Consider the following 27,877-nt stretch of genomic DNA (forward strand, 5'->3'; position numbering starts at 1 on the left):
TTGTAGTGGGTACCAGAGGTACTTACACCTTGTGCCATGTCCAGTTATCCCTTATTAGTGTAGAAGAGGTGTTTCTGGCAGCTTAGGCTGATAGAAGGTAGCTATGGCAAAGCAATTTAGGCTGAACTAGGAGACATGTAAAGCTCCTACTATACCACTGGTGTCATATGCACAATATCATAAGAAAACACAATACACAGAAGTACTAGAAATAAAGGTACTTTATTTTTATGACAATATGCCAAAAGTATCTCAGTGAGTACCCTCAGTATGAGGATAAGATATATACACAAGATATATGTACACAAACCAAAATTATGCAGGTAATAGCAAGAAAAGTAAGGCAAGCAGTGTAAAGTTACAGTAGATTGCAATAGGAGCACATAGGTATAGGGTCAACACAAACCATATACTCCAAAAGTGGAATGCGAACCACGAATGGACCCCAAACCTATGTGAGCTTGTAGAGGGTCGCTGGGACTGTAAGAAAACAATGAGGGTTAGAAAAATAGCCCACCCCAAGACCCTGAAAGGTAGGTGTAAAGTGCACCTACTACCCCCAGAGAGCACAGAAGTCGTGATAGGGGGATTCTTCAGGAAGAACAAACACCAGCAATGCAACAACAGTGGATTTCCGGACCTGAGTACCTGTAAGACAAGGGGACCAAGTCCAATAGTCGCGACAGTGTCGAGAGTGGGCAGGAGCCCAGGAAATGCCAGCTGAGGGTGCAAGGAAGCTGCCACCTGATGGAAGAAGCTTGGAGTTCTGCAAGAAAGAAGAGAGCTAGGGACTTCTCCTTTGGAAGACGGATGTCCCACGTCGCGATGAAGCTTGCAGAGGTGTTCCCACGCAGAAAGACCGCAAACAAGCCTTGCTAGCTGCAAGGGTCGTGGTAGAGGTTTTTGGGTGCTGCTGTGGCCCAGGAGGGACCAGGGTGTCGCCACTTGGAGGAGGAGACAGAGGGGGCGCCCAGCAACTCAGGGAGCCCTCACAGAAGCAGGTAGCACCAGCAGAAGTACCTGAACAGGCACTTAGAAGAAAAGTGAACTGGAGTCCACCCAAAGTCACAAAAGGGAGTCCCACGACGCCAGAGGACAACTCAGAAGATTGTGCACTGCAGGAAGGAGTGTCGGGGACCCAGGCTTGGCTGTGCACGAAGGAAATCCTGGAAGAGTGCACAGGAGCCGGAGCAGCTGCCAATCATGCGGTACCCAGCAATGCAGTCTAGCGTAGGGAGGCAAGGACTTACCTCCACCAAACTTGGACTGAAGAGTCACTGGACTGTGGGAGTCACTTGGACAGAGTTGCTGAGTTCCAGGGACCATGCTCGTCGTGCTGAGAGGGGACCCAGAGGACCAGTGATGCAGTCTTTTGGTGCCTGCGGTTGCAGGGGGAAGATTCAGTCGACCCACAGGAGATTTCTTCAGAGCTCCTGGTGCAGAGAGGAGGCAGGCTACCCCCAGAGCATGCACCACCTGGAAACAGCTGAGAAAGCCGGCAGGATGAGGCGATACAAGGTTGCTAGTAGTCATCTTGCTACTTTGTTGCGGTTTTGCAGGCGTCCTGAGCAGTCAGCAGTCGATCCTTTGGTAGATGGTGAAGATGGAGATGCAGAGGAACTCTGGTGAGCTCTTGCATTCGTTATCTGAAGAATTCCCCAAAGCAGAGACCCTAAATAGCCAGAAATGGAGGTTTGGCTACCTAGGAAGGAGGATTGGCTACCAAGAGAGGTAAGAGCCTATCAGAAGGAGCCTCTGACATCACCTGCTGGCACTGGCCACTCAGAGCAGTCCAGTGTGTCAGAGCAGTCCAGTGTGCCACAGACACCTCTGTTTCCAAGATGGCAGAGGTCTGGGACACACTGGAGGAGCTCTGGGCACCTCCCCTGGGAGGTGCAGGGCAGGGGAGGTGCCCCTTTCCTTTGTCCAGTTTCTCGCCAGAGCAGGGCTGGGGGATCCCTGAACCGGTGTAGACTGGCTTATGCAGAGATGGGCACCATCTGTGCCCATCAAAGCATTTACAGAGGCTGGGGGAGGCTGCTCCTCCCCAGCCTTCACACCTATTTCCAAAGGGAGAGGGTGTTACACCCTCTCTCAGGGGAAGTCCTTTGTTCTGCCTTCCTGGGCCAGGGCTGCCTGGACCCCAGGAGGGCAGAAACCTGTCTGAGGGGTTGGCAGCTGCTGCAGTGGAGACCCCGAAAAGGCAGTTTGGCAGTACCAGGGTTCTGTGCTAGAGACCCGGGGGATCATGGAATTGTCCCCCCAATGCCAGAATGGCATTGGGGGGACAATTCCATGATCTTAGACATGTTACGTGGCCATGTTCGGAGTTACCATTGTGACGCTGTACATAGGTAGTGACCTATGTACAGTGCACGCGTGTAATGGTGTCCCCGCACTCACAAAGTCCGGGGAATTTGCCCCGAACGATGTGGGGGCACCTTGGCTAGTGCCAGGGTGCCCACACACTAAGTAACTTTGCACCCAACCTTCATCAGGTGAAGGTTAGACACATAGGTGACTTATAAGTTACTTAAGTGCAGTGGTAAATGGCTGTGAAATAACATGGACGTTATTTCACGCAGGCTGCAGTGGCAGGCCTGTGTAAGAATTGTCAGAGCTCCCTATGGGTGGCAAAAGAAATGCTGCAGCCTATAGGGATCTCCTGGAACCCCAATAACCTGGGTACCTCAGTACCATATACTAGGGAATTATATGGTTGTACCATTATGCCAATGTGAATTGGTAAATTTAGTCACTAGCCTGTTAGTGACAAATTTGGAAAGCAGAGAGAGCATAACCACTGAGGTTCTGGTTAGCAGAGCCTCAGTGAGACAGTTAGGCATCACACAGGGAACACATACAGGGCACACACTTATGAGCACTGGGGCCCTGCCTGGCAGGGTCCCAGTGACACATAGACTAAAACAACATATATACAGTGAAATATGGGGGTAACATGCCAGGCAAGATGGTACTTTCCTACAGTATGGTATTAGAAAGACAGAAAAGAGTCTTCTGAAAGTTACATGATTTCCTTTGCCGCTGATGTTATACCAGCCTCAGTGACTTTACAGAAATGTCTTAAATTTCAAGATGTCTTGGGCAAATTTGGGAGCCTCCCTCCAGTGTACTACTCTCCAGATTTACAAGTCTGGGCCCATATTTATGGGAATTGGTGTGGGGCAGTGCCGCAAGCCTTCTTGCTTCACTTATCTACATCAACGTGAAAAGGCAAGAATGCACAGTATTCATGAAACAGTGCATTCCTGTCCTTTCCCCGTTCGCTGGTGCACAATTGGCAGCCTAGCGCAAACACAGGCACTGCCGGAGCGTCTTAAAAAGTGGCACTCCTGCGGCAAAAGCCTCTCATAAATAAGCCCCTCACTGCGCTGGATTTGCATCACAAAATTGCAGCAAACCTGTGCAAAATGTATTTTACTTTCTAGTGCAAACCTTGTTTTGTGCTGGAAAGTTGCCTAAAAGTAAAGCAAAGCAGCTCAAAGCGCTTGTTTGCATTACTGTGCATAAGAAGAGCATTTCCGTGGGTGGTAGATGGGCGTTCCCATGGCACCACCCATGCTTTTTGACACAAAACCCTATCTGCAGACAATAGTAGATGGTGGTTTGTGCCAAAAAATAATGTCACTTTGAAGCTGGCATTGAAAGGAGAAATAATTTTATTTTTCCTTTCTTTTCCAGCTTTGCTTGTGTGCTGCACAGTACAGCACACATGCAAAGTAGGGAACATTTTACAGGTTGTCTAGGCACGACATTTTGTACTGGAAAGAAACCCTTAGAGTACAAAATCTATGCTTGACTCATGCACACACCCTTGAACTATGGTGCAAAGGCATGCGTGACACTCAGCAGCCTGATTGTGTGCCCTGTTAGGGAAAGGGGAGGAGAGTGCCTGATTATGTGCCAGGTTAGAGAAATGGGAGAAGAGTGCCATATTTTTTGTAGATATGGCACATTTCTCCTCTCTCCCTGTCATGCAACACAGCACACAAACTTTGGATGCTGCGCTGCAGTATCGCAAGACAGCGCAGAATGCTGCCTTACATTACTCCGTGGAAGGGAGACATTCACCCATTCACATGGGTGTTCTCCGACATTCCCCCATGGATTCTGCCCCATTCCCTGATTTACAAACACAGGTAGACCTGGGAATGCATCAGAATTGTACACCTCCCTAACAGACGCAACAAGGAGAAATATCTGTTTCCTCTTTCTAAGTGGGCTGCATTCTGCTGAACACATAGAAAGAACAAAATGCCTCTAAGAATTGTCTTTGTGCAGAAGGGTGGCCCTTCCTGCGCAAAAAACAATCCTGCCTCCAGCGCAGGCATCCTTGCAACATGACACAAGGGTTCCTTTGTTGACCTACACAGCCAAAAGTGTGCCAGCACTAGGAAATGACAGGAATGCACTGTATAATGTTAAATATGGTACATTCCTGTCCTTTCGTGCAGCGCAACAAGGTGGGTTGCTGCGTTGCGTGAAAGACTGGTAAATATGCTCCCTAATCTGCAAATATTTTAGCATGAACAGCACATTGCAGGATTCAATAATGTGATAAAAGAAGCTGATTGCTAAAAGGAGATGTGTTAGTGCAAGTGTCTGTTTTTTCTGTAGTTATTTTTTTACTTTCTGTTTATGTAACACACTACTTCATCTCCATGGATGTTCAGTATCCTGAAACACATTTTGATAATAGAGCATTTGGATTTTAGTAAATAATTTTGTAAAGAAAATATCCCTAACATTTCTTGTCCCTTTTTTAACAAAGTCACCTAAAATCATATTAAGCATAAAGTATGTTTGACTGATAAAACATCGCTCCAGAACTGAAAATGGGAAAATTGCTCCTAGGTATATGCTTTCGCATGCGTGAATTTAGAGATTGGTGCTTTAAAACTTTCAGAAGCAGCACTGTTCCGCAATGAAAATCCATGTCTGGTTGGAAGTTATGTGCTTATTTAGACCCGAGTGTGTGGTCTGCCACGTTGTCATGGCTACTTTTCACCTCTGCAGCAAACTACCCACATTATCAGCAGATTCCTGGTGGTTTGACATTGATATTTTCAATGAAAGTGTTCCCGGTGGCACAGCTGAAACATTTGATAAAAATGTAATGGCTCTGCCAGCACCCGCTTTTCCATCACCATCTTGATTTACATGTCATTCGTTATCAGTAAAATAGACCACAAGAATGCCAAAATTATAGGATGGGTATTTATGTGCTCTAAAACAGGGAGTCTTGTGATGGATCAGCTGCTTGCTAAATGTGTCTCAAGAAAGAGTCACTTGAGGCTCTTCCCTTCAAAATCAGACGTCAACCACTTCCCTTGAGTGGGAAGTCATATGAATGGATGATAGGACATCCACGATGTGCTGCATCGTACATTAGTGAACAAGGTCCCGGTGGGCATATTTACTAAGTGCAAAATGTTTATTTGGAATTTACCTTCCAGCACTTGTTTTGTGCTGAAAAACTACCTGGAAGTAGTGGAAATCATTACTTTGCATCATGAGGGGCCATTACATGGACGTTCACATGCAGCCTCCCATGGGTTTTAATGGAAAGGCCCATCTGCTAATAATAGTAGACATAGATTTGCACCAAAAAATAACACCTTTTTGAGATTAGCTCCAACTTGGAGTAATCCTTTCATTTCTGCAATTCTTCTAACTTTGCAAGTGTGCTGCATCCACAGTGGGAAAAGTTTTAAAGTTTGTTTAGGCATGGAATATAATAATGGAAGGGTACCCTTCCAGTTCAAAACCTATGCTAAACATGACATAAATTCCTTTATAATATTGTACAAAGGTGTGTTTGTTTGTGGCGCTAGGCAGTCTGTTTGCAGGCCAACGATGGGGAGAGATCGGGCAGTGTTGCGTCTTAGTAAATGTGGCTTTTTTCTGCTCTCTCCCTTTCATGCATTACAGCAACTTAGGTCATTGCGCTGAGTTGTGTGAGTTTTTAGTAAATCCACTCGTAATTTTTGTACACTCTGTGTAAAGAGCACTAAACGCATTCTGCCGATGTGACCTATTGGAAGTTGACGCACTGTTCTCCATTGAAATTTTGAGGGTCTTCGCCATCAGGAAATATAATTTTATATGGTCTCTCTGCCAATGTCAAGCAATTGGTAAAAAATTCACCAACATGAAAGCCTTTGAGGTATGAACTCCGACCCTTTAATGGAGAATTGTTAAAAATGGGGTCTCTAGTTGACAGTAGTTTGCACCCTGTCCAAGTAGAGACCCTCACTCTAGTCAGGGTAAGGGAGTCACACAGCTAAGACAACCCCTGATCACCCCTTTGGTAGCTTGGCTCAAGTGGGTCTGTTTGGTAGGTTGGCTCAAGCAGTCAGGATTATCTCAGAGGCAATGTGTAAACAATTTTGCACACACACAGTAACACAGTGAAAACACCACAAAAGTACTCCACACCAGTTTAGGATAATAGCCAATATTTATCTAAGTACAACAAGACCAAAATAGCAAAAGGCCAACATACCCATGTAAAGATAAGAGTTTTCAAAGATTAAACCTTAGTGAACAAGTTACTTACCTTCGGTAACGAATTTCCCCAGGTTTCAGACTGGATCTGGAGATGTTTTTCTTCTAGCAGTACCCTTGTGCGCCGTCAGGTGGCTTCGGTCGATTCCACGTCCATTGTGGTCACCGTGATGACATCGGGGTCAAATATAGGCGCCGCCTCGGTGCGGTGACATCAGTTTCTTTTCACGACTTTCCACGCCAAAGCTCAGAGCCATGAAGAACACTGAAATGGTGCGCCAGAGCTAAGGCCCTTTTTGGGGAATCCCTGTCCCTAGAAATCAGTTCACAAGCGGGGAGAATGGGTGGGTCGATAAGGAATCTGCAACTAGAATATGTCTCTACCAGATAAATCGTTTCTCAAGGTAAGTAACTTGTTCATCTAATAGAGACTTCTAGTTGCAGATTCCTTACCTTAGATTTGATAGCCAAGCAGTGCCATTCTCGGAGGTGAGCTGCGAACCAAAATCATACTAAAAAGTCCTGCAGGACTGAACAACCAAAGTAGCCATCTCTGCGATCCTGACTGTCCAGGCAGTAATGTTTAGTAAACGTGTGCAAAGATGCCCACGTCGCTGCCTGGCAGATTTCCAGGACAGGAGCTCTGCTTGCTAATGCTGCTACCCCAGCATTTGCTCTAGTTGAATGAGCACACAACCCTTCTGGAGGTTGCTTCTTCACCAAAGCGTAGCACTGCACCGCCTTCCCTTTCTTTGCACCCACATACCAAACAAAGAGTTGATTGTCCACCCGGAAATCTTTAGTGCGATTAAGGTAAAACGCCAACACTCTTTTTGGATCCAGATGGTGGAGTCTCTCCTCCTCATGGCAAGGATGTGGAGGTGCATAAAAAGTAGGCAAAGTGATAGATTGGCCTACATAAAAAGGCGTGACAACCTTGGGAAGAAAGGAGGCCCTTGTGCATAACACTACCTAGTCTGGATGTACAGACAAGAATAAAGGCTTGGAAGAAAGAGCCTAAAGCTCACTCACTCTGCGAGCAGAAGTGATAGCCACCAGGAAGACAGTCTTAAGGGTAAGGAGCCACAAGGGACAATTGTGTAACGGCTCAAAGGGAGCACACATCAAATAAGTGAGGGCAAGATTGAGATCCCACTGAGACATGATGAATGGAGTGGGAGGATACAAGTGGGTTAGACCTTTAAGAAATCTACCTACAATAGCAGATTTGAAAAGAGAAGGTTGATCTGGTAAACTAAGAAAAGCCCGAGATTGCTGATAAGTAGGCTTTTAGAGTGCCCAAAGCAGAATCAGTGTTGGTACACCATTCCACAAATTTATGCCAACAACAGGCATATACCGTTTTGGTAGAGTTACGCCTGACTTCTAAGGTAACATCACAGACTTCGGGCGGAAGGTCAAAAGCCGTCAGCTGCTGCCACTCAATCTCCAAGCATTAAGGCGGAGACTAGACAGGTTTGGGTGAAGAACCGTTCCCTGCTGCTGCGACAGAAGATCCTTCTGAAGAGGCAGTCGGATTGAAGGATCCGTGGCCATGCTCAGTAGCTCTGGGTACCAAATTCTTTGTGCCCAGTCCGCTGCCACAAGAGTGACTTGAGCCCAGTCGTTCTTGAGAACTCTGGGCATAAGTGGTATTGGTAGAAAGGCGTACAGGAGGCTTCAGCTCCACTCGAGACGAAAGGGGTCGCCGAGCGAGAACCGCCTTGGAAACTCAAATGTGCAAAACTGCAGACATTCGCGTTCTCTGCGGAGGCGAACAGATCTAACCAAGGCTCTCCCCACTGTTGAAAGAGACCTTGCACCACCTCCAAATGGAGATGCCATGCGTGACCGACGGCTGAGTTAGTCTACTCTGGCGTTCAGAGAGCCCACCAGATGTTGAACTGCCTGATATTCCAGCCATGTCCAAAGGCAAAGAGCCTCTTGACAAAGGGTCCACGGCCCCACTCCACCCTGTTTGTTGCAGTACCACATGGCGATGGTGTTGTCAGTGAACACCTGCACCACTTTCCCTTTGAGAGAGGGAAAGAATGCTTTTAATGGTTAGTCAAGTTGCCCAGAGCTCCAAAAGATTGATGTGGAGCTCAGACTCTGCCGGAGACCAGAGGCCTCTGAGGTGAAGCCTCTGTCACAATTGTGAGATCTGGTTGGGGAAGGGAAAGGGATCTACCCTTGACCCAATTCTGATTCGAAAGCCACCACTGTAGATCTTTTGCAGTCCTCTCCGAGATCTGGACCATGTCAGTGAGATTCCCCTGATGCTTCGCCCACTGGAACTTGAACTGGAAGGTCCCACTGCAGAGCCCGCATATGCCATCTGGCATGTGGTACTAATAGGATTCAGGAGGCCATGAGGCCCAGCAGCCACAGAGTCATTCTCACCGAAACCCAGGATAGAGGCTGAAACACTGGAATCACAGCCTGAATATCCCGGATTTGCTGATCAGGAGGATAGGCCAGAAACTGCTCTGTGTCCAGAACAGCTCTGATGAAAGGGAGCGCCTGAGAGGGAGTCAGGTGTGATTTTGGCATGTTTATAGTGAACCCCAGTGCATGCAGAATGATCGCCATAGTCTAAAGGTGGGAGATGACATTCTGGGGCATTTGCCTTCAACTGCCAGTCGTCAAGGTAGGGAAAGACTGAAATTTTCAACCTGCACAGATGAGCTGCAGCCACCGCCATCACTGTTGTGAACACCCGAGGGGCGCTTGTAAGGCCAAAGGGGAGCACGGTAAACTGAAAGTGCTTGTGACCAACCACAAAGATAACGTCTCTGGGTAGGCAGGCTAGGCAGGGATATGAAAGTAAGCGTCTTGCAAGTCCAACACCACCATCCAGTCTTCTGGGTCAAAGGCAGAAAGGGCCTGAGCCAAGGTGAGCATTTTGAACTTCTTCCTGAGGACGAGATTGAGGGCTCAGCGGTCGAGGATAAAACATAGGCCCTTGTCCTTCTTGGGCACCAGAAAGTATCAGGAAATGCAACCACAGCCTACTTTTGGTGCAGGAACCCTCTCTTTGGCCCCCTTTGCCGAAAGAGCCATAACTTCCTCGCAGAGTTAAATGGCCAGTTTATGGCGGCATGGCCGGAGGGGAAGTTTTGAAGGGGGAGTAGCCCCTTCGGACGATATGCAAATTGGATGGATTCCTAGTGGGGCAGGTGATGGCTTATCCTGCCAACAACTGGTCCGAGGTGGGGTAACGGACTAGGAGGGTTTGGAAGCTGCAGCCAGGGCAGGTGTGGACTGGGCAGACCTCTAGTTTCCTGTTCCATGAGCCCGTGGGATCCTGCATCCTCAGCCATGCAGGGGCTGCACAGCATGCGTGGCATGGTGGCTAGGGAGAGGGCACGACAGCGAGCCCCTTCCGTGGCGACAAAAGGGGCGAAAGGTTGACTGTTGGGGCCGAGGGGCAGTAGAAAGTCCAAGGGACTGACCCGTAGCTCAGGAGTTCGTGAATCTCTCCAGAGTCCGCCTTATCCCAGAAGAGAGGAGCGCCATTTTAAGGCATGTCCATGAGGGTATGATGGACATTCCTAAAAAAAAAAAAGAAGTTCGTAACCAGACGTGGCGTCGTAATGCCACTGTCGACGCAACCGTTCTACCCAGAGAGTCAGTCGTGTCCAGCCCACATTTTATGGTGAACTTGGCCCCATCTCTCTAATCGGCAACAGCCTGGGAGACAATTGCAAAGGCCTCCTCCAGGATCTGTGGCAGAACTTGCACGACCCTCTTCCACAAGGAGTGGGTATAACGGCCCAAAAGACTTGCGGTGTTTACCGACCGCAACGCCAAACTGGAGGAAAATAACTTCTTCTTCCCAAATTGTTCCAGCCTTTTTAATTCCCTATCTGGGGTAGTGGAAGGGATGCGCCTGAGGAAGAGGAAGCCTGGGTAACAAGACTCTCAGGCGCGGGGTGTTGGGTCAGGAATTTAGGGTCGTTCAGGGCGGGCCGATGGCAATGAGCGATTGTCCTATTGACATGAGCCCCTGTGCTGGGTCTGGACCAGGTACCCAGTAGGACATCAGTGAGGGCTTTGTTAAATGGAAGGTGAGGTTCAGAAGCAGAGGCTCCGGGCTGAAGCACCTCCGTCAGGAGATTAGTCCTGACCGCAACAGTAGGCAGCTCAAGGCTTAGGACCTCACCCGCTCTACTGACCACCATGGAATAAGAAGCTCTCTCTGCTATAGCCACGGTAGGAGGAGACAGTGGGCCTCATTATGACCCTGGCGGGCGGCGGAGGCCGCCCGCCAGGATCCCACCCTCCAAATTACCGCGCCGCGGTCAAAAGACCGCGGCGGGTATTACGAGTTTTCCCCTGGGCTGGCGGGCGGTTCCAGTAAAACCACCCGCCAGCCCAGGGGAAAACGACCTTCCCACGAGGATGCCGGCTCGTAATCGAGCCGGCGGAGTGGGAAGGTGCGACGGGTGCAGTGGCACCCGTCGCGTATTTCAGTGTCTGCAAGGCAGACACTGAAATACTTTTCGGGGCCCTCTTACGGGGGCCCCTGCCGTGCCCATGCCATTGGCATGGGCACGGCAGGGGCCCCCAGGGGCCCCGCGACCCCCCCTACCGCCATCCTGTTCATGGCGGCTTTCCCGCCATGAACTGGATGGCGGTAGGGGGGGTCAGAATCCTCATGGCTGCGGAGCGCGCTCCGCAGCCATGGAGGATTCCAAAGAGCAGCGGAAAGTCAGCGGGAGACCGCTGACTTTCCGCTTCTGACCGCGGCTGAACCGCCGCGGTCAGAATGCTCATTGGAGCACCGCCAGCCTGTTGGCGGTGCTCCCGTGGTCGGTGGCCCTGGCGGCCACCGGCCGCCAGGGTCAGAATGACCCTCAGTGTCTGGGAAGGTATCACACCACTAGCGCCACCCAATTCCTGAGCCCAGTCCATATTCTCATCTTGCTGGTATTCATAAGGGTCCAGTGACCTCTCCAACCCTTCCTCATATTCATACCCAAAGGAAAAAAGAGTCTGAATCTGACGATGATTTGGAGGAGGACGAATGGTGATGACTCCACAACTGGTCTCGAGACCTTCCCCTCGAGCGAGACCGGGAAACAATGCACAGTCGAGCACCGGGCGGCCATGAGCTTTAGGCACCACTCCCTCAAAGCCTTCGGGTGCATGGCCCAGCACTCAGAGCATGACTTCGGGTCCTGATCGCTCTCCAGACACCACAAACAGACTGATGCAGATCCGTCACCGACATCGTGCGGTGACAATCCTCTCACGGCATAAACCCGGTCTCCTGGGACATCCTTAGATGCACCAAAAGTCACCAGAAAATTTGACATAAATGGCTAGGCGGCAAAATGTGACCAGGGTAGCACTTCTCAAGATCAGTGCGTGATGTGGAAAGAAAAAAACGGATGTCACCAAGGCGGCACCTATATTCGACCCCAACGTCATCACGATGCCAACGACGGACGAGGAGTCCACCAACGCCACCTGACAGCACGCAAGGGTACTGCTCGAAGAAAAAAATCGCAGGATCCAGTCTGACACCTGGGGAAATTCTAAGGTAAGGAATCTGCAACTAGAAGTCTCTATCAGATATTGCCCTTAGAAACACAATAGCTGCAACTGAGGCTATCACAGTGTCTTGACGGAGTCGCCTCCAACAGTCCGACGCCACTCGTGAAGGAGTGTGGGCTGGTCACGGACCCTGGGTACAGTCTCTGGAGCCAGTGTGGCATTGGTTCCTTATGACAAGGCGGAGTCGATGAATCCAGCAGATCAAAATGCGAGGCGTCCACTTTGCAGTGTCACAATCACACCATGGGGACACAGATACTGCTGAGGAGTCGGGTGTCACGGAAGTGGGTGACACTGCACTAGGGACTCACGCTGTTGCGGGACTCAGGAGGCGCTGCAGTGGCATCAGGCCTGTGTTGCAGGTCGTAGTTGTTGCACTCAGCGGGGACCATGACTGGTGCAGGCAGCGCTGGTTTGAAATTCGCTTTGGAGTCAATTTGTATAGTTTCCTCTTGGTTGCACCAGAGCTCAGTTCCAAGGGCCCAGAAATTGGATGTGGCATCACTTGGCAAGTCAGGATTCTCAACTAGAGAGCCCAATCACTGGCAGGTGAAGTCTTTGATGTCAAGAGGGAAGCTCAGTCCAAGCCCTTGGAGGACCTTTAGAAGCAGGATGTAAAAGGCACATTCCAGTCCTTTCAATCCCAGGACAGAAGCAGCAGGCCAGCACAGCAAAGTGACAGTCCCTCCTCCAGAGTCCAGCTCTTCTTCCTGGCATAAGTTCCTCAGTCAGGAGGATTCTAACTATGTGGTATCAGAAGTCAAATACTTATACCTATTTTTATCTTTGAAGTAGACAAATTTCAAAGAGAAGTCTTTGCATTGCACAAGATCCTGCCTTTCCCTGCCCTAGCCCCAAACACAGTCCAGGGGGTTAGAGACTGTTTTGGGTGAGCACAGGCACAGCCCTATTCAGGTGCAGGTTTTAGCTCCTTCCACCACTCTAGCTCAGGAAGACCTGATGATGCACCATCAGGATATGCAGGGCACACCTCACCTCCCTTTGTGTGTGTACACTGAATACTCAAACAACCCACCTGTCATCCTGACCCAGAGGTGTATTCAGCAGACAGGCAGAGGCACAGAATTTTTAAACGAGAAAATGCCCGTTTTCTGAAAGTGACATTTTCAAACTTGCAATTCAAAAACCAACTTCATCGAAAGATGTATTTTTAATTTGCGAGTTCAGAGACCCCAAACCCATTTTCTCTAGCAGATTCCAATGGGAAATTACACTTCAAAGATATTTCAAGGCAACCCTCTTGTCAGCCTATGGGAGAGATAGGCCTTGCAATAGTGAAAACTGAGTTTAGCAGTATTTCACATTCAGGACATGAAAAGCACACCTGTACATGTCCTACCTTTTACATACACTGTACCTTGCTCATGGGGCTGCCTTGGGCCTACCTTGGGGGTAACGTACAGGTAATGAAAGGCAAGGTTTGGGATTGGCAAGTAGGTGCACTTGCCAGGTCGCATGGCAGTTCAAATCTGCACAAACAGACACTACATTGGCAGGTCTGAGAGGTGTTTACAGGGCTACTCATGTGGGTGGCACAATCAGTGCTGCGGCCCATTAGTAGCATTTGATTTGCAGGCCCTTGGGCTCACCTGGTGCACTATACTAGTAAAGTACTAGTAAATTAGATATGCCACTCATGGCTAAACAAATCACCAATGCAACTTAGACAGAGTGCATATGCACTCTGGGCACTTTACCACTGCTAACCGATGCTAGAGTCCTAAAGCCAGCAAAAATAGGTCAGATAAACTAAGAGGAAGAAGGCAAAATGTTTGGGAATAACCCTGCAAAAAACGGGCCAGGTCTAACAAGGATATTCTAATTTTTCATTTAGAGTATAATAACTACCTGCTTTAATGCCCACAGTTGGAGCTTTCAACACTTATAGTTGCATAACCCTTGTCCTGCCTAGTACCTTTTCCTCTAGAGCATCCACATGCAGGATGACCTAGAGAAAGGACTTGTAAAGATTGCTCCAGGTGTAAGATCCCATATGGCTGTAAGCAGTGTTCCATGTCACAGTCATGAGAGAAGGATCAGTAGTGCCAGAGTGAATGCAATTATGATGACAATAACCCTTTCTCCAGTAGCCTTTCACTTGTTTCCTTGATAGTGCACAAAGAAGAGTACTGTGGAATATATACTTTTCTGGAAATCTTTTCCGCCTTAGTTAGTTATGGTGGGTTCATCAAAGTATATAACATGCTTGGGTACCCTTCACAACACAAGATTGTCCAACAAGGAGTAGGTGCACCAAGTTCACATGCTAGAGCTGAGAGCAGACAGGATATATCTGAATTCCTTGCTGCCCTCTGTACCATTGAGTTCCATTCTGATATTAACAGACAATTCCATATCATTGCATTATGTGTAAAAACTGGGAGGACCAACTCAATAGTTTTTTCCAGAGGAAGCACAGAGGATCTGACACTGGGATTAGTAAGTGGATAGCCTTGATATGATGTGCTGTGCTTTCGGGACCCCTAAGCAGATTTACAGAGCAAATATTTCCTGGAGGAGAATAGATGCCTTTAAAATGCCAAATGTCTCCAGTAAATCTTTGAAACTTGGGTAGAAGAGATCACCACCTGAAAAAATGCACAATGTAGAAACTTTGCCAAGGACCCCCCGAGCTCAACTCCAATGGCAGTGTCTTTTTATTGATAGATTGGTCAGATTAATTTGACATAAATTCCTCTCATCCTCAAGGAGATCAATGAACTGAAACAAAGCAAGTTAAAAATGATCCTCATTGCTCCTAACTTGCCATGTCATCGGTGGTATTCAGAGCCTCTCCCCTAACACCAATGCGCAATGCAGCTCATCTTCATTTGATGTCAGGCAAGATCATTCATCCCAGCCTACAGTCATGGAACATTTTCTGTTTGACTGAAAAATGTATCTTCAGCACAGCCATTTGGATATTCTTGCAGATTTTATGAACATCTTTAAAGAGGTCAAGAGTCTATCCACAAGTACATTATTCACTCTCAAGTGGAAGAGAGCCTGCATATGGTGATCGAGGAGCAGTCTGGCGGGAAACGTATCAAGGAGAGCCTAGCCTTTTATTTTTCTCAAATTTTGCCCTTTTTTAATCATTTTTTACTGTAAAACATCCCTTTACCCTGTCATAAATTTATTTTTCCAACATATTTTTTTCCCATCCTTCTAATTAAAGATTTCCTTGTGAGATTTAAAAATTGTTTACCTATTCAAACGCTTGTCCCCATCCTCTGGAAATAAACAAGTGGCTCTCCAAATTGTTGGTTCTCCATTCAAACGTATGTGTAACTCACACTGCCAGCACTTGGAAGTTCTCTTTCCTAATTGCCATTACATCGGGTAGGAGGATGACTAACTGACCCAATGGACCAAGAGCCTTACACAGTTCTCCAGTATTGGATCTTTCATAGATTCACATGCTTGAATCATCCCCGTCGTCGAGGTAGGAGCCTCACGGTAAGTTTAAATACATAAAGCAGTAAGTCAGTAAGTGTAAAACAAGTAGGCCCTGGTAGGCCTCATAGGGTATTTTACAGTCTATCCACTTTGTTTTGTGAAAAGACCCAAACTTCAGTGTCAACCAATCAGGATTCAGCCCCTCCCAAACACTCCCAACAGAGGCTGAATTCCCTCAGATTTTCTACCGCACGTCGTGTGAAGGGAGTCTCCCTGAGCTCTGCTCAGTTTACCTTATTTCTGACTAAGGATTGTTTCTCTCAGGAAGCTAGCTTTACAGCTTTGTCATGTCTGAAAAGGCAAAGAAGGGTCTGTTCAGAGACTGTGACAATTGTGGGAAGAAGGGATTGCATGTTGATGACCCCCACAAGAAATGCATCTACTGCCTCCATCCAGACCACAAGGTGAGAGACTGCAAAATCTGTCGCACCTTTAGTCAAAAAACCCTCAAGGACCGTGAGGGTAGACTTCTCTTATGGCTGCAGAAACAGAAAGCCATAGAACATCCTTCCTCAGACGACAGTGAGGCGTCATCTCATACTTCTCGTCCTCAGAAAAGAACAGGTGAGAGAGAGAGAGTGTCTGATGAGCCACCAAGGAAGATGCCCAAGAAAACAAAACAAGTCTCTGCTGAGGCAAAAAAGGATGTTTCCCATTCAGAGACATTAAAATATTTGCCAAAAAAGGTTCATTCAGAGCCTACTACGCCTTTGCATCGGAAAAGCACCTCAAAAAAGACATCCCTGTCTCTGTCACCCAGAAAGAGCCAGAAAAAGTATCTTCAGGGAAAAAACACCCGTCGACGACCACCCTGTCGACGACGGTGTCGACCGTGACATCCACTACAGTGTCATCGACGTTCACAACAGCGGTCTCACCAATGATTATGACGTCATCCCCGTTATCGTCAACGACGATAATTACGGGATTTTTTTTTAAAAGGCTTCGGCAGCAGATACATCGTCGACAGCGGAGGCCTCCTGGGTTCACCAATCGACCAGGGCACTCCCATCTATGAAGCACCTCTCAATGAGGTTTAAGAAGGCGCTGCTGACGACGGCACCTACAGAGCATACGTCGACGAAACAACGGTCGACGAAGGAACCGCCGACAAAGGATTCGTCGACGAAGGAACCGTCGACGAGGGAATCATCAACGATCATATCGTCCACAGCATTAACAGTGTATAAGCCATCGACCTACCTGGATACTCCACCGCACCATTCGTCAACTGGTCTGTCTTATCATCAGGACGACTCCACCAGGTTCTTACCCCTTTCACTTATCACCATGGGGGAAAAAGCTTCTGATATTCTGCCAATGCATACCTCACCAAGTAAGGTATTGCCATACCCCCCACAACATCTCCTAGATGATGATGACGATGATGCATACTCCCAAAACGACGGAATGTTTGGGGCAGCTAGTAGCCCGTCCCAACTCGATGTCAAATGCCAAGATTTTGATGATGAGGACGAACAGCATTACCAGCCTAGTTATGCCTCAACATCCTACCCACAGGCAGAACAACAATCGCACCTTTCCATGCCTAGCTCACTAGTAGCAGACCTACAATATATGCTTAATGACTACTATAAAAGGTTTCCACCATCAACTCAGACCACGCCACCTAGACCTGAAAGCTACCAGACACCTCGTCAAACCCAGTCTACTAATCTTCCGGAAACCCCCCAGGCTAGCGTACCGGTAACAAGCCAAACTCAGGAAGCTTATCTCTCGTCAAACGACGAAAGGGAAGAGGGTGAGCTAAGAGATTCTGCGACTAGTGAATGGGATGATTATCTCGTCCCCACACCATCTCCTCCTCCAGCAGGTCCAGTAGATTCGCCTCCAGAAGACATAGGAGGTTTTCATAATCTGATAGAGAGAGCGGCAAAGCGTTTTGGCCTTTCAATTGTCTCTCATGAAACAGATTGTTTTCTGTACGACTTCAAAGAGCCATCAAAGAGATCGGTAAGAGCTATACCCATAGTAGATTTCTTATGGCAGGAGGGTTTGAAGGCAATGAAAAATCATGCAATAGTGCCTTCACAAATGCCAAGACTAGAGAAGAAGTACAAGGCCCCAGATGATTCTCCGGCCTGTTTAGTGTCACAGCCAAAACCTGATTCTGTGATATCACAGGCGGCGCAGCGATGTTCCAGAAACCCCTCCGCACCTATAACATCTCCCCCAGACAAAGAAGGGAGGAGATTAGACAACATCGGTAAAAAATTCGCCTCTGCTGCAGCGGTCACAGTTAAGGGGGTTAACTCCCTCGCCATCCTGGGAAGATATGATCGCCAAATGTTGGCAGACATGTCTGCCTTTATGGATCCCCTGCCAGAAGACGTCAAGGTGGAAGCAAAAAAGGTGTTGCAGGAGGGAGAAAGGGTGGCCGCAGAGATTATAGATAGCGCAATAGACATTTCTCTAACTGGCTTTAGGCAATTGGCTGGCGCAGCAGTCCTGCGCAGGCAAGGATGGCTTAAGGCCACATCATTTAGACCGGAAGTCCAGAGTCGTGTTCTCGACATGCCTTTTGATGGAGAAAGTTTGTTTGGAAAACATGTCGACGACATGTTACAGCCCATCAAAACTGATACAGATACAGCAAAATCTCTAGGTACCCTTCAATATAAAAAACAACCTTTTCGTGGAGCAAGGGGAAGAGGAAGTTACTCCTTTTGAGGGGGTACCAACAGTATAGATCCCAGTATCAGTCTTCCTCCACAGGATCACGACACCAGTACCACCAGCAACAGCAGCATTATAGGCTACCACCGACCGCATCTTATAAACATCCAACTAGAGGAAGAGGAGCTGCCCGAGGAAGAGATACGGGCAGAAAGCAATGACCCGCCAGTCATCTCAGCACTTTCCCACCCACCAGTATCGAGAGTCGGAGGTCGCATCACTTCCTATGTCCCCCAATGGGAGGCTATAACATCGGACAGATGGGTACTCGATGTAGTGGCCAGGGGTCATACTCTGGAATTCACGCAAACACCGCCAATTGTTCCTCCATCGAGCCCACCACCCCAGAGGATGAACCAACTCCTCAGGGAAGTAAAAGTGATGCTGAGCAAAGGAGCGATAGAGCCAGTCCCTTTTTCTCAAAAGAACAGAGGATTCTATTCCCGCTTCTTTCTCGTAAAGAAACCCTCAGGAGTCAGGCGCCCCATCCTGGACTTGAGAACACTAAACAAGTTTCTAAAGAAACAGTCATTCAGGATGGTAACACTTCAGGATGTCCTGCTTCTTTTAAATGCTGGAGATCTGATGGCATCCCTAGACCTCCAGGATGCTTATTTTCATATTCCCATACATCGCAAACACCGCAAATTCCTACGGTTCAGAGTATGTGGTATGCACCTCCAATTTTGAGTTCTCCCATTCGGTCTCAAATCGGCCCCCAGAATCTTCACAAAAATGTTGGCTCCGGTAGCAGCACATCTCCGCTAGTTGGGTATCCAGGTCTTCCCTTACCTGGACGACTGGCTCATAAAGGCACCCTCAAAGTCGCAAGTAATACGTCATATTTCCTATTGCCTTCAGTTGTTAAACAGCCTGGGGTTTGTAGTCAACTACCAGAAATCTCAGCTCTACCCCAAACAGGTATTAAACTTCTTAGGTGCAATACTAGACACAGTCCACAACAAAGCGTACCCATCTCACGAGAGGAAACAAAAACTAACTTCCTTAGCAGGCAGGCTCTCCACAAAAAAGTTTGTTTCAGTCCGCATCTACAAATCATTGCTAGGGATGATCTCATCTTGCATTCCGCTAGTCCTAGATTGCAGGCTCCATATGCGACCCCTGCAAGAGCAATTAGACATACAATGGACCCAGATCAACGGTTCGTTCGAAGACAAGATTCACATAACACCTCTAATGAAAAACACCATGAGGTGGTGGGCAACTCTAACCAATTTGTCAAACGGACTGTCATTCCTTCATCAAACACCCAGTTACATAGTAACAACGGATGCCTCTCTCGAAGGATGGGTTGCACACTGCCAGGACCTGCAAATCAGCGGAACCTGGAATGCAAAAGAGGTTCAACTCCACATCAATTACCTAGAACTCAAAGCGATACACTTAGCTCTAAAAGCTTTCTTGCCAAAGCTACAAAATTCAAGCGTCTTAATCAGGACAGACAACACAACCAGCATGTTTTATCTAAACAAGCAAGGAGGCACGAGATCCCTACAACTCTCGCAGCTACAAATCTGGACATGGGCCATCAAGCACAATATTTCACTCAAAGCGGAGCATGTGCCAGGACAAACCAACGCTCTAGCAGACACCCTGAGCAGGACAGTGATTCCTTATCACGAGTGGGCGCTAGACCAAAAAATTCTCAACCGCCTTTTTCTATTATGGGGCAAACCGAACCTAGACCTATTTGCCACTCTCGAGAACAAGAAATGCCAGTATTACGCAAGTTGGCTTCCCCAGAAAGGTTCGTGGGGGAATGCATTTTCGATGAGATGGTCCGGGGTTTATGCCTACGCTTTTCCTCCGATCCCGCTCATTCCGAGAGTCATCAACAAACTAAAGATAGAGGGGTGTCGCCTCTTATTCATAGCTCCCAGATGGCCCAGACAAGTCTGGTACACGGAGCTCCTAATGCTCTCTGAACAGCCACATCTGCAACTCAGAGTCCGACTCTCTTAACGATGCACCAGGGACATGTCAGGCACCCAGATCCGTCATCTCTTCATTTGTCGGGTTGGCTCCTGAATACAATGAATATTTGAATCTCAACATTTCCCCGGAGTGTAGAGACATCTTAGCGAAAGCTAGAGCTGACACTACCAACAAAACTTATAGACTTAAATGGAACCGTTTTTGTATATGGTGTGCAGCAGAAGACATACATCCTTTGTCCGCTCCTCCAGAGCAGATACTTCCATATCTCTTGCTCTTGGCAAAGTCAGGACTTTCATACTCCTCCATTCGAGTGCATCTTGCAGCAATCTCGAGGTACCGCAGATCACCACACAGAGTCTCATTATGTTCCACAAGAATTGTCAAGCAATTCATGAAAGGCCTTTTTCGTGTTTTCCCACCAGTTAAAAAACCTCAGCCATTATGGTCCCTGAATGTCGTATTAATGCAGCTCATGAAAGCTCCCTTTGAGCCGATCCACAAAGCCGATCTTAAATTAATCTCATGGAAAACAGCGTTACTACTAGCTCTTACTTCAGCCAAAAGAGTCAGCGACATTCAGGCTTTCACTGTCAAACAGCCTTTCCTCCAATTCACAAACTCAGGTGTGATCCTGCGAACAAATCCTAAATTAATCCCGAAAGTTCCCTCAACGTTTCACTTTAATGAACCAGTCATCTTAAAAACCTTTTTCCCAAATCCGCAAACAGTAGCCGAAAGGACATTACATTCTCTTGATATTAAAAGGTGTTTAAAGTTTTATCTACAGAAAACACAAACCATCCGCCACTCTGACCAATTATTTGTTGCATTTGGCGGAACAAGAAAGGGACATGCGGTGTCCAAACAGACTATAGCAAGATGGATTGGCCTCGCAATTCAATTCTGCCATGCAAAAGCAGGTAAACCGCTCCACAACAAGGTGAGAGCTCATTCTACAAGATCGGTAGCCACTTCAGCTGTACACTTTGCAGGGGTGCTACTACATAGCATCTGTAGAGCAGCCACATGGTCCAGCCAGCATACGTTTACAAAACACTACTGTCTCAAGGAAACTAGTAACGTCGATACAGCAGTGGGACAGGCAGTGCTGAGGCATTTATTTCGTTAAGGTGAGCCTCTTACACATCCCACCACCACACTGAAGGTATGTTCGATATGGTTTCTCAGTCTAGTTAATATCTAATTTTATATCACAGTGTAGTTTAGTCTAAGATTGTTCTTCAAATTATTCGCTTTTTCATATTGTGTTAACATGTTGTAGACCTCAAAACAACAACAAAACAGATTGTGTCAAAATTTTCTGCCACGCAGCTTTTTCTTTTATTCTTATATATATATATATATATATATATATATATATATATATATATATATATATATATATATATATGTATAAATGTATGTATAAATGTATACTAATGTGAATGACATCACTTAAAGAATTACGATAAAATTACAGTCAAATTAATTCACTAATTTAAAAAAGACATTACTGCTCGTTATTCTGATTCAAGCATGTGAATCTATGAAAGATCCAATACTGGAGAAGAAAATTAGTTACTTAACTGTAACTGCAGTTCTCCAGTATTGGTATCTTTCATAGATTCACATGCGACCCACCCTCCTCCCCTCAGAGGCTCCCCTATTACACAGATATTAAACTTCACACTTCTACTAGAAAATCATCAGACACTCTCTCTCTCTCTCACCTGTTCTTTTCTGAGGACGAGAAGTATGAGATGACGCCTCACTGTCGTCTGAGGAAGGATGTTCTATGGCTTTTTGTTTCTGCAGCCATAAGAGAAGTCTACCCTCACGGTCCTTGAGGGTTTTTTGACTAAAGGTGCGACAGATTTTGCAGTCTCTCACCTTGTGGTCTGGATGGAGGCAGTAGATGCATTTCTTGTGGGGGTCATCAACATGCAATCTCTTCTTCCCACAATTGTCACAGTCTCTGAACAGACCCTTCTTTGTCTTTTCAGACATGACAAAGCTGTAAAGCTAGCTTCCTGAGAGAAACAATCCTTAGTCAGAAATAAGGTAAACTGAGCAGAGCTCAGGGAGACTCCCTTCACACGACGTGCGGTAGAAAATCTGAGGGAATTCAGCCTCTGTTGGGAGTGTTTGGGAGGGGCTGAATCCTGATTGGTTGACACTGAAGTTTGGGTCTTTTCACAAAACAAAGTGGGTAGACTGTAAAATACCCTATAAGGCATACCAGGGCCTACTTGTTTTACACTTACTGACTTACTGCTTTATGTATTTAAACTTACCGTGAGGCTCCCACCTCGACGACGGGGATGATTCAAGCATGTGAATCTATGAAAGATACCAATACTGGAGAACTGCAGTTACAGGTAAGTAACTAATTTTCTTATCCATGGCAACAAATTGTCTCAGAGCATACCTCCTTTCCTTATCAAGGTGATCATGAGCTACAGAAGTTTTTTATTGTTATTTATTGATTTATATACCGTTGGTTAGTGTCCTCAAAGCTATCTGTAGTAGCCAGCATTATTATGGGTCCCTTCCAGGTCGGCCAAGTTGCATCTCTCACAAAGGAAGGTAGCTTCTGCTGCTGTTCTTATGGAAAGATCCATTACCCACGTTTTGAAAAGGATTTACTTGCATACCAACTGGTACCTTTGCCAAATACTATTACTTTAATTCAGACACCTGAACAGATTGTCTTGTGAGTCTAGCTTATTTAGGCAACTTGTTTGCATGACTGTTTTCTTGCCATATCTTGCTATTTTCCTAGTTCATCGTTCTTGGCCCAAGGGGATCTATAAGCTATTCGATTCAACTCTTTTTTTTAAATGTCAGAGAAAATCCCATGTAACAGACTTGTAATCAAAGTTCTGTGTCCCACATTCCTCTTGGTAAATTAGAACAACCACCATTTTGAAATAATAGATCCTTACTCCCACCCCAATTGTAAAAATCAACTACATAACTGACTTTACCATGCATTCTGGAGCATTGAAGCATATGGAATCCACAAAATGTCAGTGTGTAACTTCATATCCGTGAATAGAGCACTACTGCGTCTTTTGAATGTTCTTTAATGGTTTTAAAGTGAAATGTACTTTATGTTGATTGATTGTGATTTTAATTGCTTTGCTAAAAAAAAACAGAAAATGTACTCCTTTAAGCGTGCTTTCTATGCAACATTATTTGTAAGATTAAATATTTGTATATCCAAATGTGCTGTGGGAACCTGCACATGCAATGAGGTGTTGAACTGTTTAATTAAAAAAACTACACATGACAGAGAACTAGGATTACAAGTAACTTATGTTTCATTCAGCCATGGATTTTGCCTTATAGTCAGGAGTCTGTCTCAAATCGGCCACAGTAGTGGAAAAAACTAATTAATTTATCTGACTACCTTTCTAATCTACCTAACATGTAAGTAGATGGGTATGTGTTAACCTCTGGGTTCTAATCACTAAATTATAACATCTGAACACTTTTTTTAGGAAGGCCCCTGTAGAAGAAATTTCCAAACCTGAGGATACGGAAGCTAAATCAACTGCCCCAGAAGTCAAGACGATCCCGAACAATGCCACACAGACAAATGAGAATGAGAGCAAGGCATGATCGTGTAATTTGGGAAAGAAGCAAAAATGACAAAACAACTTCACCTAAGCATTTACGAAAAAAGAAAACATGCCCACACACATTTCATTCCCTAGTGTCTTTTTGCCTTTTTTTTTAAAATGAAGTTAATTTTTTTTGTTGTTGTAGATTTGTAGAAAGGATTCCGTTGTTCGTCCACTTGCTCTTGAAGAACAAATCAGAAAACAAAGTTTTGTAAAGACCAGAGTCCGATAGCCAAAAAGTGTGCTGTCCCATTAACAAGATGTGAAAAAGACAAAATATGTGTAAAAAGTAGAGTGAGAACAAAAGTGATAAGTTATAGATGTACAGCGGACACAGAAAACACTGTTGTTATTGTTTATTTGCTTATTCTTTATGAATACATACGCCATAAGTACGCATTCATTTGCTACTAATGCATTGCAATTTTCTCAAATGATGTGATACAGTCCACAATTAATTTTCATATTTTTCTGTTATTTTAAATCTCAGTTTCACTAAACATTGGTTTATGGTTCTGAAAGTATCACCCTTCTCCGCTAGCTTCAGTTTGCTAACCATACATACAGTATATTATTATTATTTTTTTTAGGAAGAATGCCAAATTGTAGCTTCTGAGTATATTTCAATTTGCAGTATTGAGCTACGTTGTTTTGGAAGGGGGCAAGGTGTTGTTGGATAGTGGGCGGTTTTGCCAACTTTATTTTCCAGTGTTTACAAGCTGCATAATTTTTTTTTTTTAAATGTGTTGTGTTCATACATCTTGTTTTTATTTGTGTAAACGTAACTGCCTTTTTTTTATAGACACAGAAAATGAAAATATATAATAGTTTACTAGCATGCTAAATTTGTGGGAAAATACTGTATTTTTTAAAAGAAAATGAATGTTCGCAGTCCTCTATTTAACCATTCACCGAATTATTTTCCACCTCACTCCCACAGGGAATTACAAAATGTTCCTAGTTCACTTTTAATTTTACTGCAACAATTTGCTGATTAGTCAGGTGTCAATGAATTATTTTTCTCTTTTCTTTTAATGTTCCTGTTTTTCCACATAACGTTTTAAAATGCCCCCATACCACCTCGACAAGTTAATTTAAAGGGCCCTGATACAGTTATCACTGTTCTTAAGCAAAGAGTGGTTACCAATTAATTAACCCTCTTCAGAAATAAACAATTAGTAGCTGTATTTCTATTTCACAAGGCTAAGCAGAAGAAGATGTTTTTTCAAGCAACCACTTCGTTTTTTTTTTATTTATGAGGACAGTCTGTCTCTCTGGGGCTCTGCATACGAGATTTCTCTGCCTTGTGTCTAAAAAAGTTCAGGAGTTGAGGAGAGGTTCTGTTAACTTCCAAGAGGTTTCAAATTGAAATAATTTTTCTAACTTTCATGGCCTAAGTCGCACTGAAAAACAGCACATATAGATGCTTTCACAGTAAGATTTGAGCAAAGATGCCTTTATGAAGACAGTTGTAGCAAGGTAAGGACCGCCCCTTTGTATAGGAATATTTTTTTTTACATGTTTTTCCTCCCTCATGCTACTTTTGACCTGCAAGCTTGTGCAATGTGGATGCGTGAATATTTTAGTGTGAAATGTGTTTTTGTCATAGTATCAAAATACAATTATAGTTCGGCTGTGAAAGGTGTGTTGCATAGCTTTGGAGATTTATTCAGGACATTAAGAAAAAATCTTAAAAAGAGACACTGTTAAAAGAACAGGCGCCTTTTTCAAACCATACGGACGCTGTAGCACGATTGATTTTCTAAAGTAGCAGGAATAGGTACAAAGGAAAACAACTTCTGTTTGGCTCTGTAACACAAAGACCGCACTTCGATGTACCTTTTATAATGATGCGGTCTTAACAGTGACATTTATAGATAATACATTCAAACTGTGAAAAATAATGGTCTTGTCATTTGCTAAGTGTGTGTTTTTTATGCATTTCTCTCAGTTTCTGAGGATGCAAATGGAGGATTTAAAATGTGTAGCTGCAGCCTTCCGTATGTTAGCTTCTGTTTGGGATATATTGCAGTTGTAATAAAACACACTTGTTTCGCCTGCAAACAGGTTGAAGCTTTGTATTTGATTCAGGCATTCAGCACAGAACTTTGATGGGCAAAATCAGGTCAATGGAGACATGAAATCAATGTGTTGTGGGATCATAGGAGTGTAGGCTCCCCATTTCCTTCCTTCCATGTTCCTAAAATAGATTTGTGGAACTGTCATACACTCTGGAGGATATTCAAGATCGCAGACGACAGCTCCTGATTAATCAATGGAAAATGAAATGATGTACTTTGTTGGTCTCCCTTTAAATTTAGCTTAAACAGTGACCGCTTTAGCCAGCAGTTACATTTTGCCGCTTCAGTGGTTGGCTAGAGAACTCTGATGATCTCAACCATATGAACCAGGGATACCATCTCCTGGGAAGATTTTATTAGGCCTTCCATATGCATCAGGAAAATTTTGAAATGCAACTTGATGAGAATTAAAAGTTTATGTAATCTTATAATGTTCTCAGAGCATTTTGTCATCTTACCACGGAGGCAAATATACCATATGAGTATAGTGTAACGTAATTACTCATACTTTCAACCTAGTTTGACGATTATGTATTATATGTTGTAAGTCATAACCACTTGAATATTGATCAGCCACGATAAAGCAGAATCTCCAAAATCTCAAGGACTAAATTGTGTTCTATATTGTAAACTCTGCTACACTGCAAAGTGTGTTTGGGTGGCCAAGTTGGCTTTGTGCTGATGTGTCTCAAAAAGTAACTTTCACTGAAATTAAAGTAGCCTACCTAAAGGTTGCACCAGTTGGTTCATTTGATATACTGCTAAATGTGCATGAATACTTGTTGATAGTCGGTCCTTTTCACATAATGTAGCTCTCTAACTGTGAGAGCTTACAAACAAGTTTCCACACTGTTTATAGCTTTTCACTAGTCTACTTCCGGATAACTGGAGAAGCTTGCATTTTAGTTTGCAGAACTATATCAACTCTTACAAACTGAATTGTAAATGCCAAACTCTTTCTTTAACTTTGAACAGGGACCAACGCTACATAATTTGCTTTGTGTATTTATATATGTATATTGTTATACATATATATTTATTGATATGTGGGGGAAAGACCTCAGTGTGAACTTTTGATAGAGTGTTTGATTTAATTTCACACAGCAATCAAGGTATCAAGTTGAGCATCGATTTGCTCTGATGTATGAAGGAATTGGTTGACATTTTTTATATTAAGCCTATAAGGAGCAGAATTTAGCATAAGGTTGTTTCAATAGGCGGTTTCTAAAACCTCCATTGACATCCTCTATCCAGCATACCCTACTTTAGGGCCTTCTCTCTTGTTAAAAATACTTTTTACAGAGTGAAACATTGGTACCACCTTGATTCCCATACTCACTGGTGTAAATACGGAGTACTAACTGAGAATTTTGACTTTGCATTCTGTCAGAATACTTGTGTTCAATAAAAGTTGAAAAAAAGAGCATGCCGCCTTTGAATCATTTTCTGCCTGAAATCTCCTTACATGGCCATCAAATAAACTACAAATTCACTGTATGTCTGACTTGTCAGAAGCACTGTGGGCCTTTATATTGTGTTGCACTTTATGTCTGTTTTGATTTGCTGAGTCTGGTCTGGAGTTATGACATTTTATGTCTACTCAGCTAAATACCTGAGAACTTCTAAGTCCAACTCAACGTTGTATTAGAACCAATGCATTAAGCATAAATAATATACACCATTTTTAATAAATTTATTCTAGGAGGTGTTTCATATATATATAGTGAAAATATATATGTATGTGTATATATATATATAGTGAATATATATATATGTATATGTGTATATATATATATATATATATATATATATATATACATATACATATACATATATATCCATCACAGCATCTCTTTGTAAAGAAAGCAACAACACTCCCAGCATGTGTGTTCCGTAATTTTATTTATTGTTGCTGATGTCAACCCACGCGTTTCAGTCCACATG

General features: G+C 44.9%; 1 protein-coding gene across 7 annotated transcripts in view; it reads left to right on the forward strand.

Moving 5' to 3' along the window:
- NCAM1 (neural cell adhesion molecule 1) overlaps positions 1-27,357 on the forward strand; it is a 974,982-nt gene extending 947,625 nt beyond the window's left edge. For all 7 annotated transcript variants that reach the window (XM_069224356.1, XM_069224353.1, XM_069224357.1 and 4 more), the window contains one exon: positions 23,730-27,357. In XM_069224356.1, coding sequence (XP_069080457.1) covers positions 23,730-23,850 — 121 coding nt within the window. In that variant the 3' untranslated portion in view covers positions 23,851-27,357. The remainder of the gene's footprint in view (positions 1-23,729) is intronic.
- Positions 27,358-27,877: the final 520 nt, after the last annotated feature.

The sequence above is a fragment of the Pleurodeles waltl genome, chromosome 3_1 (assembly GCF_031143425.1).
Source record: "Pleurodeles waltl isolate 20211129_DDA chromosome 3_1, aPleWal1.hap1.20221129, whole genome shotgun sequence".
Classification (NCBI taxonomy): Eukaryota; Metazoa; Chordata; class Amphibia; order Caudata; family Salamandridae; genus Pleurodeles; species Pleurodeles waltl.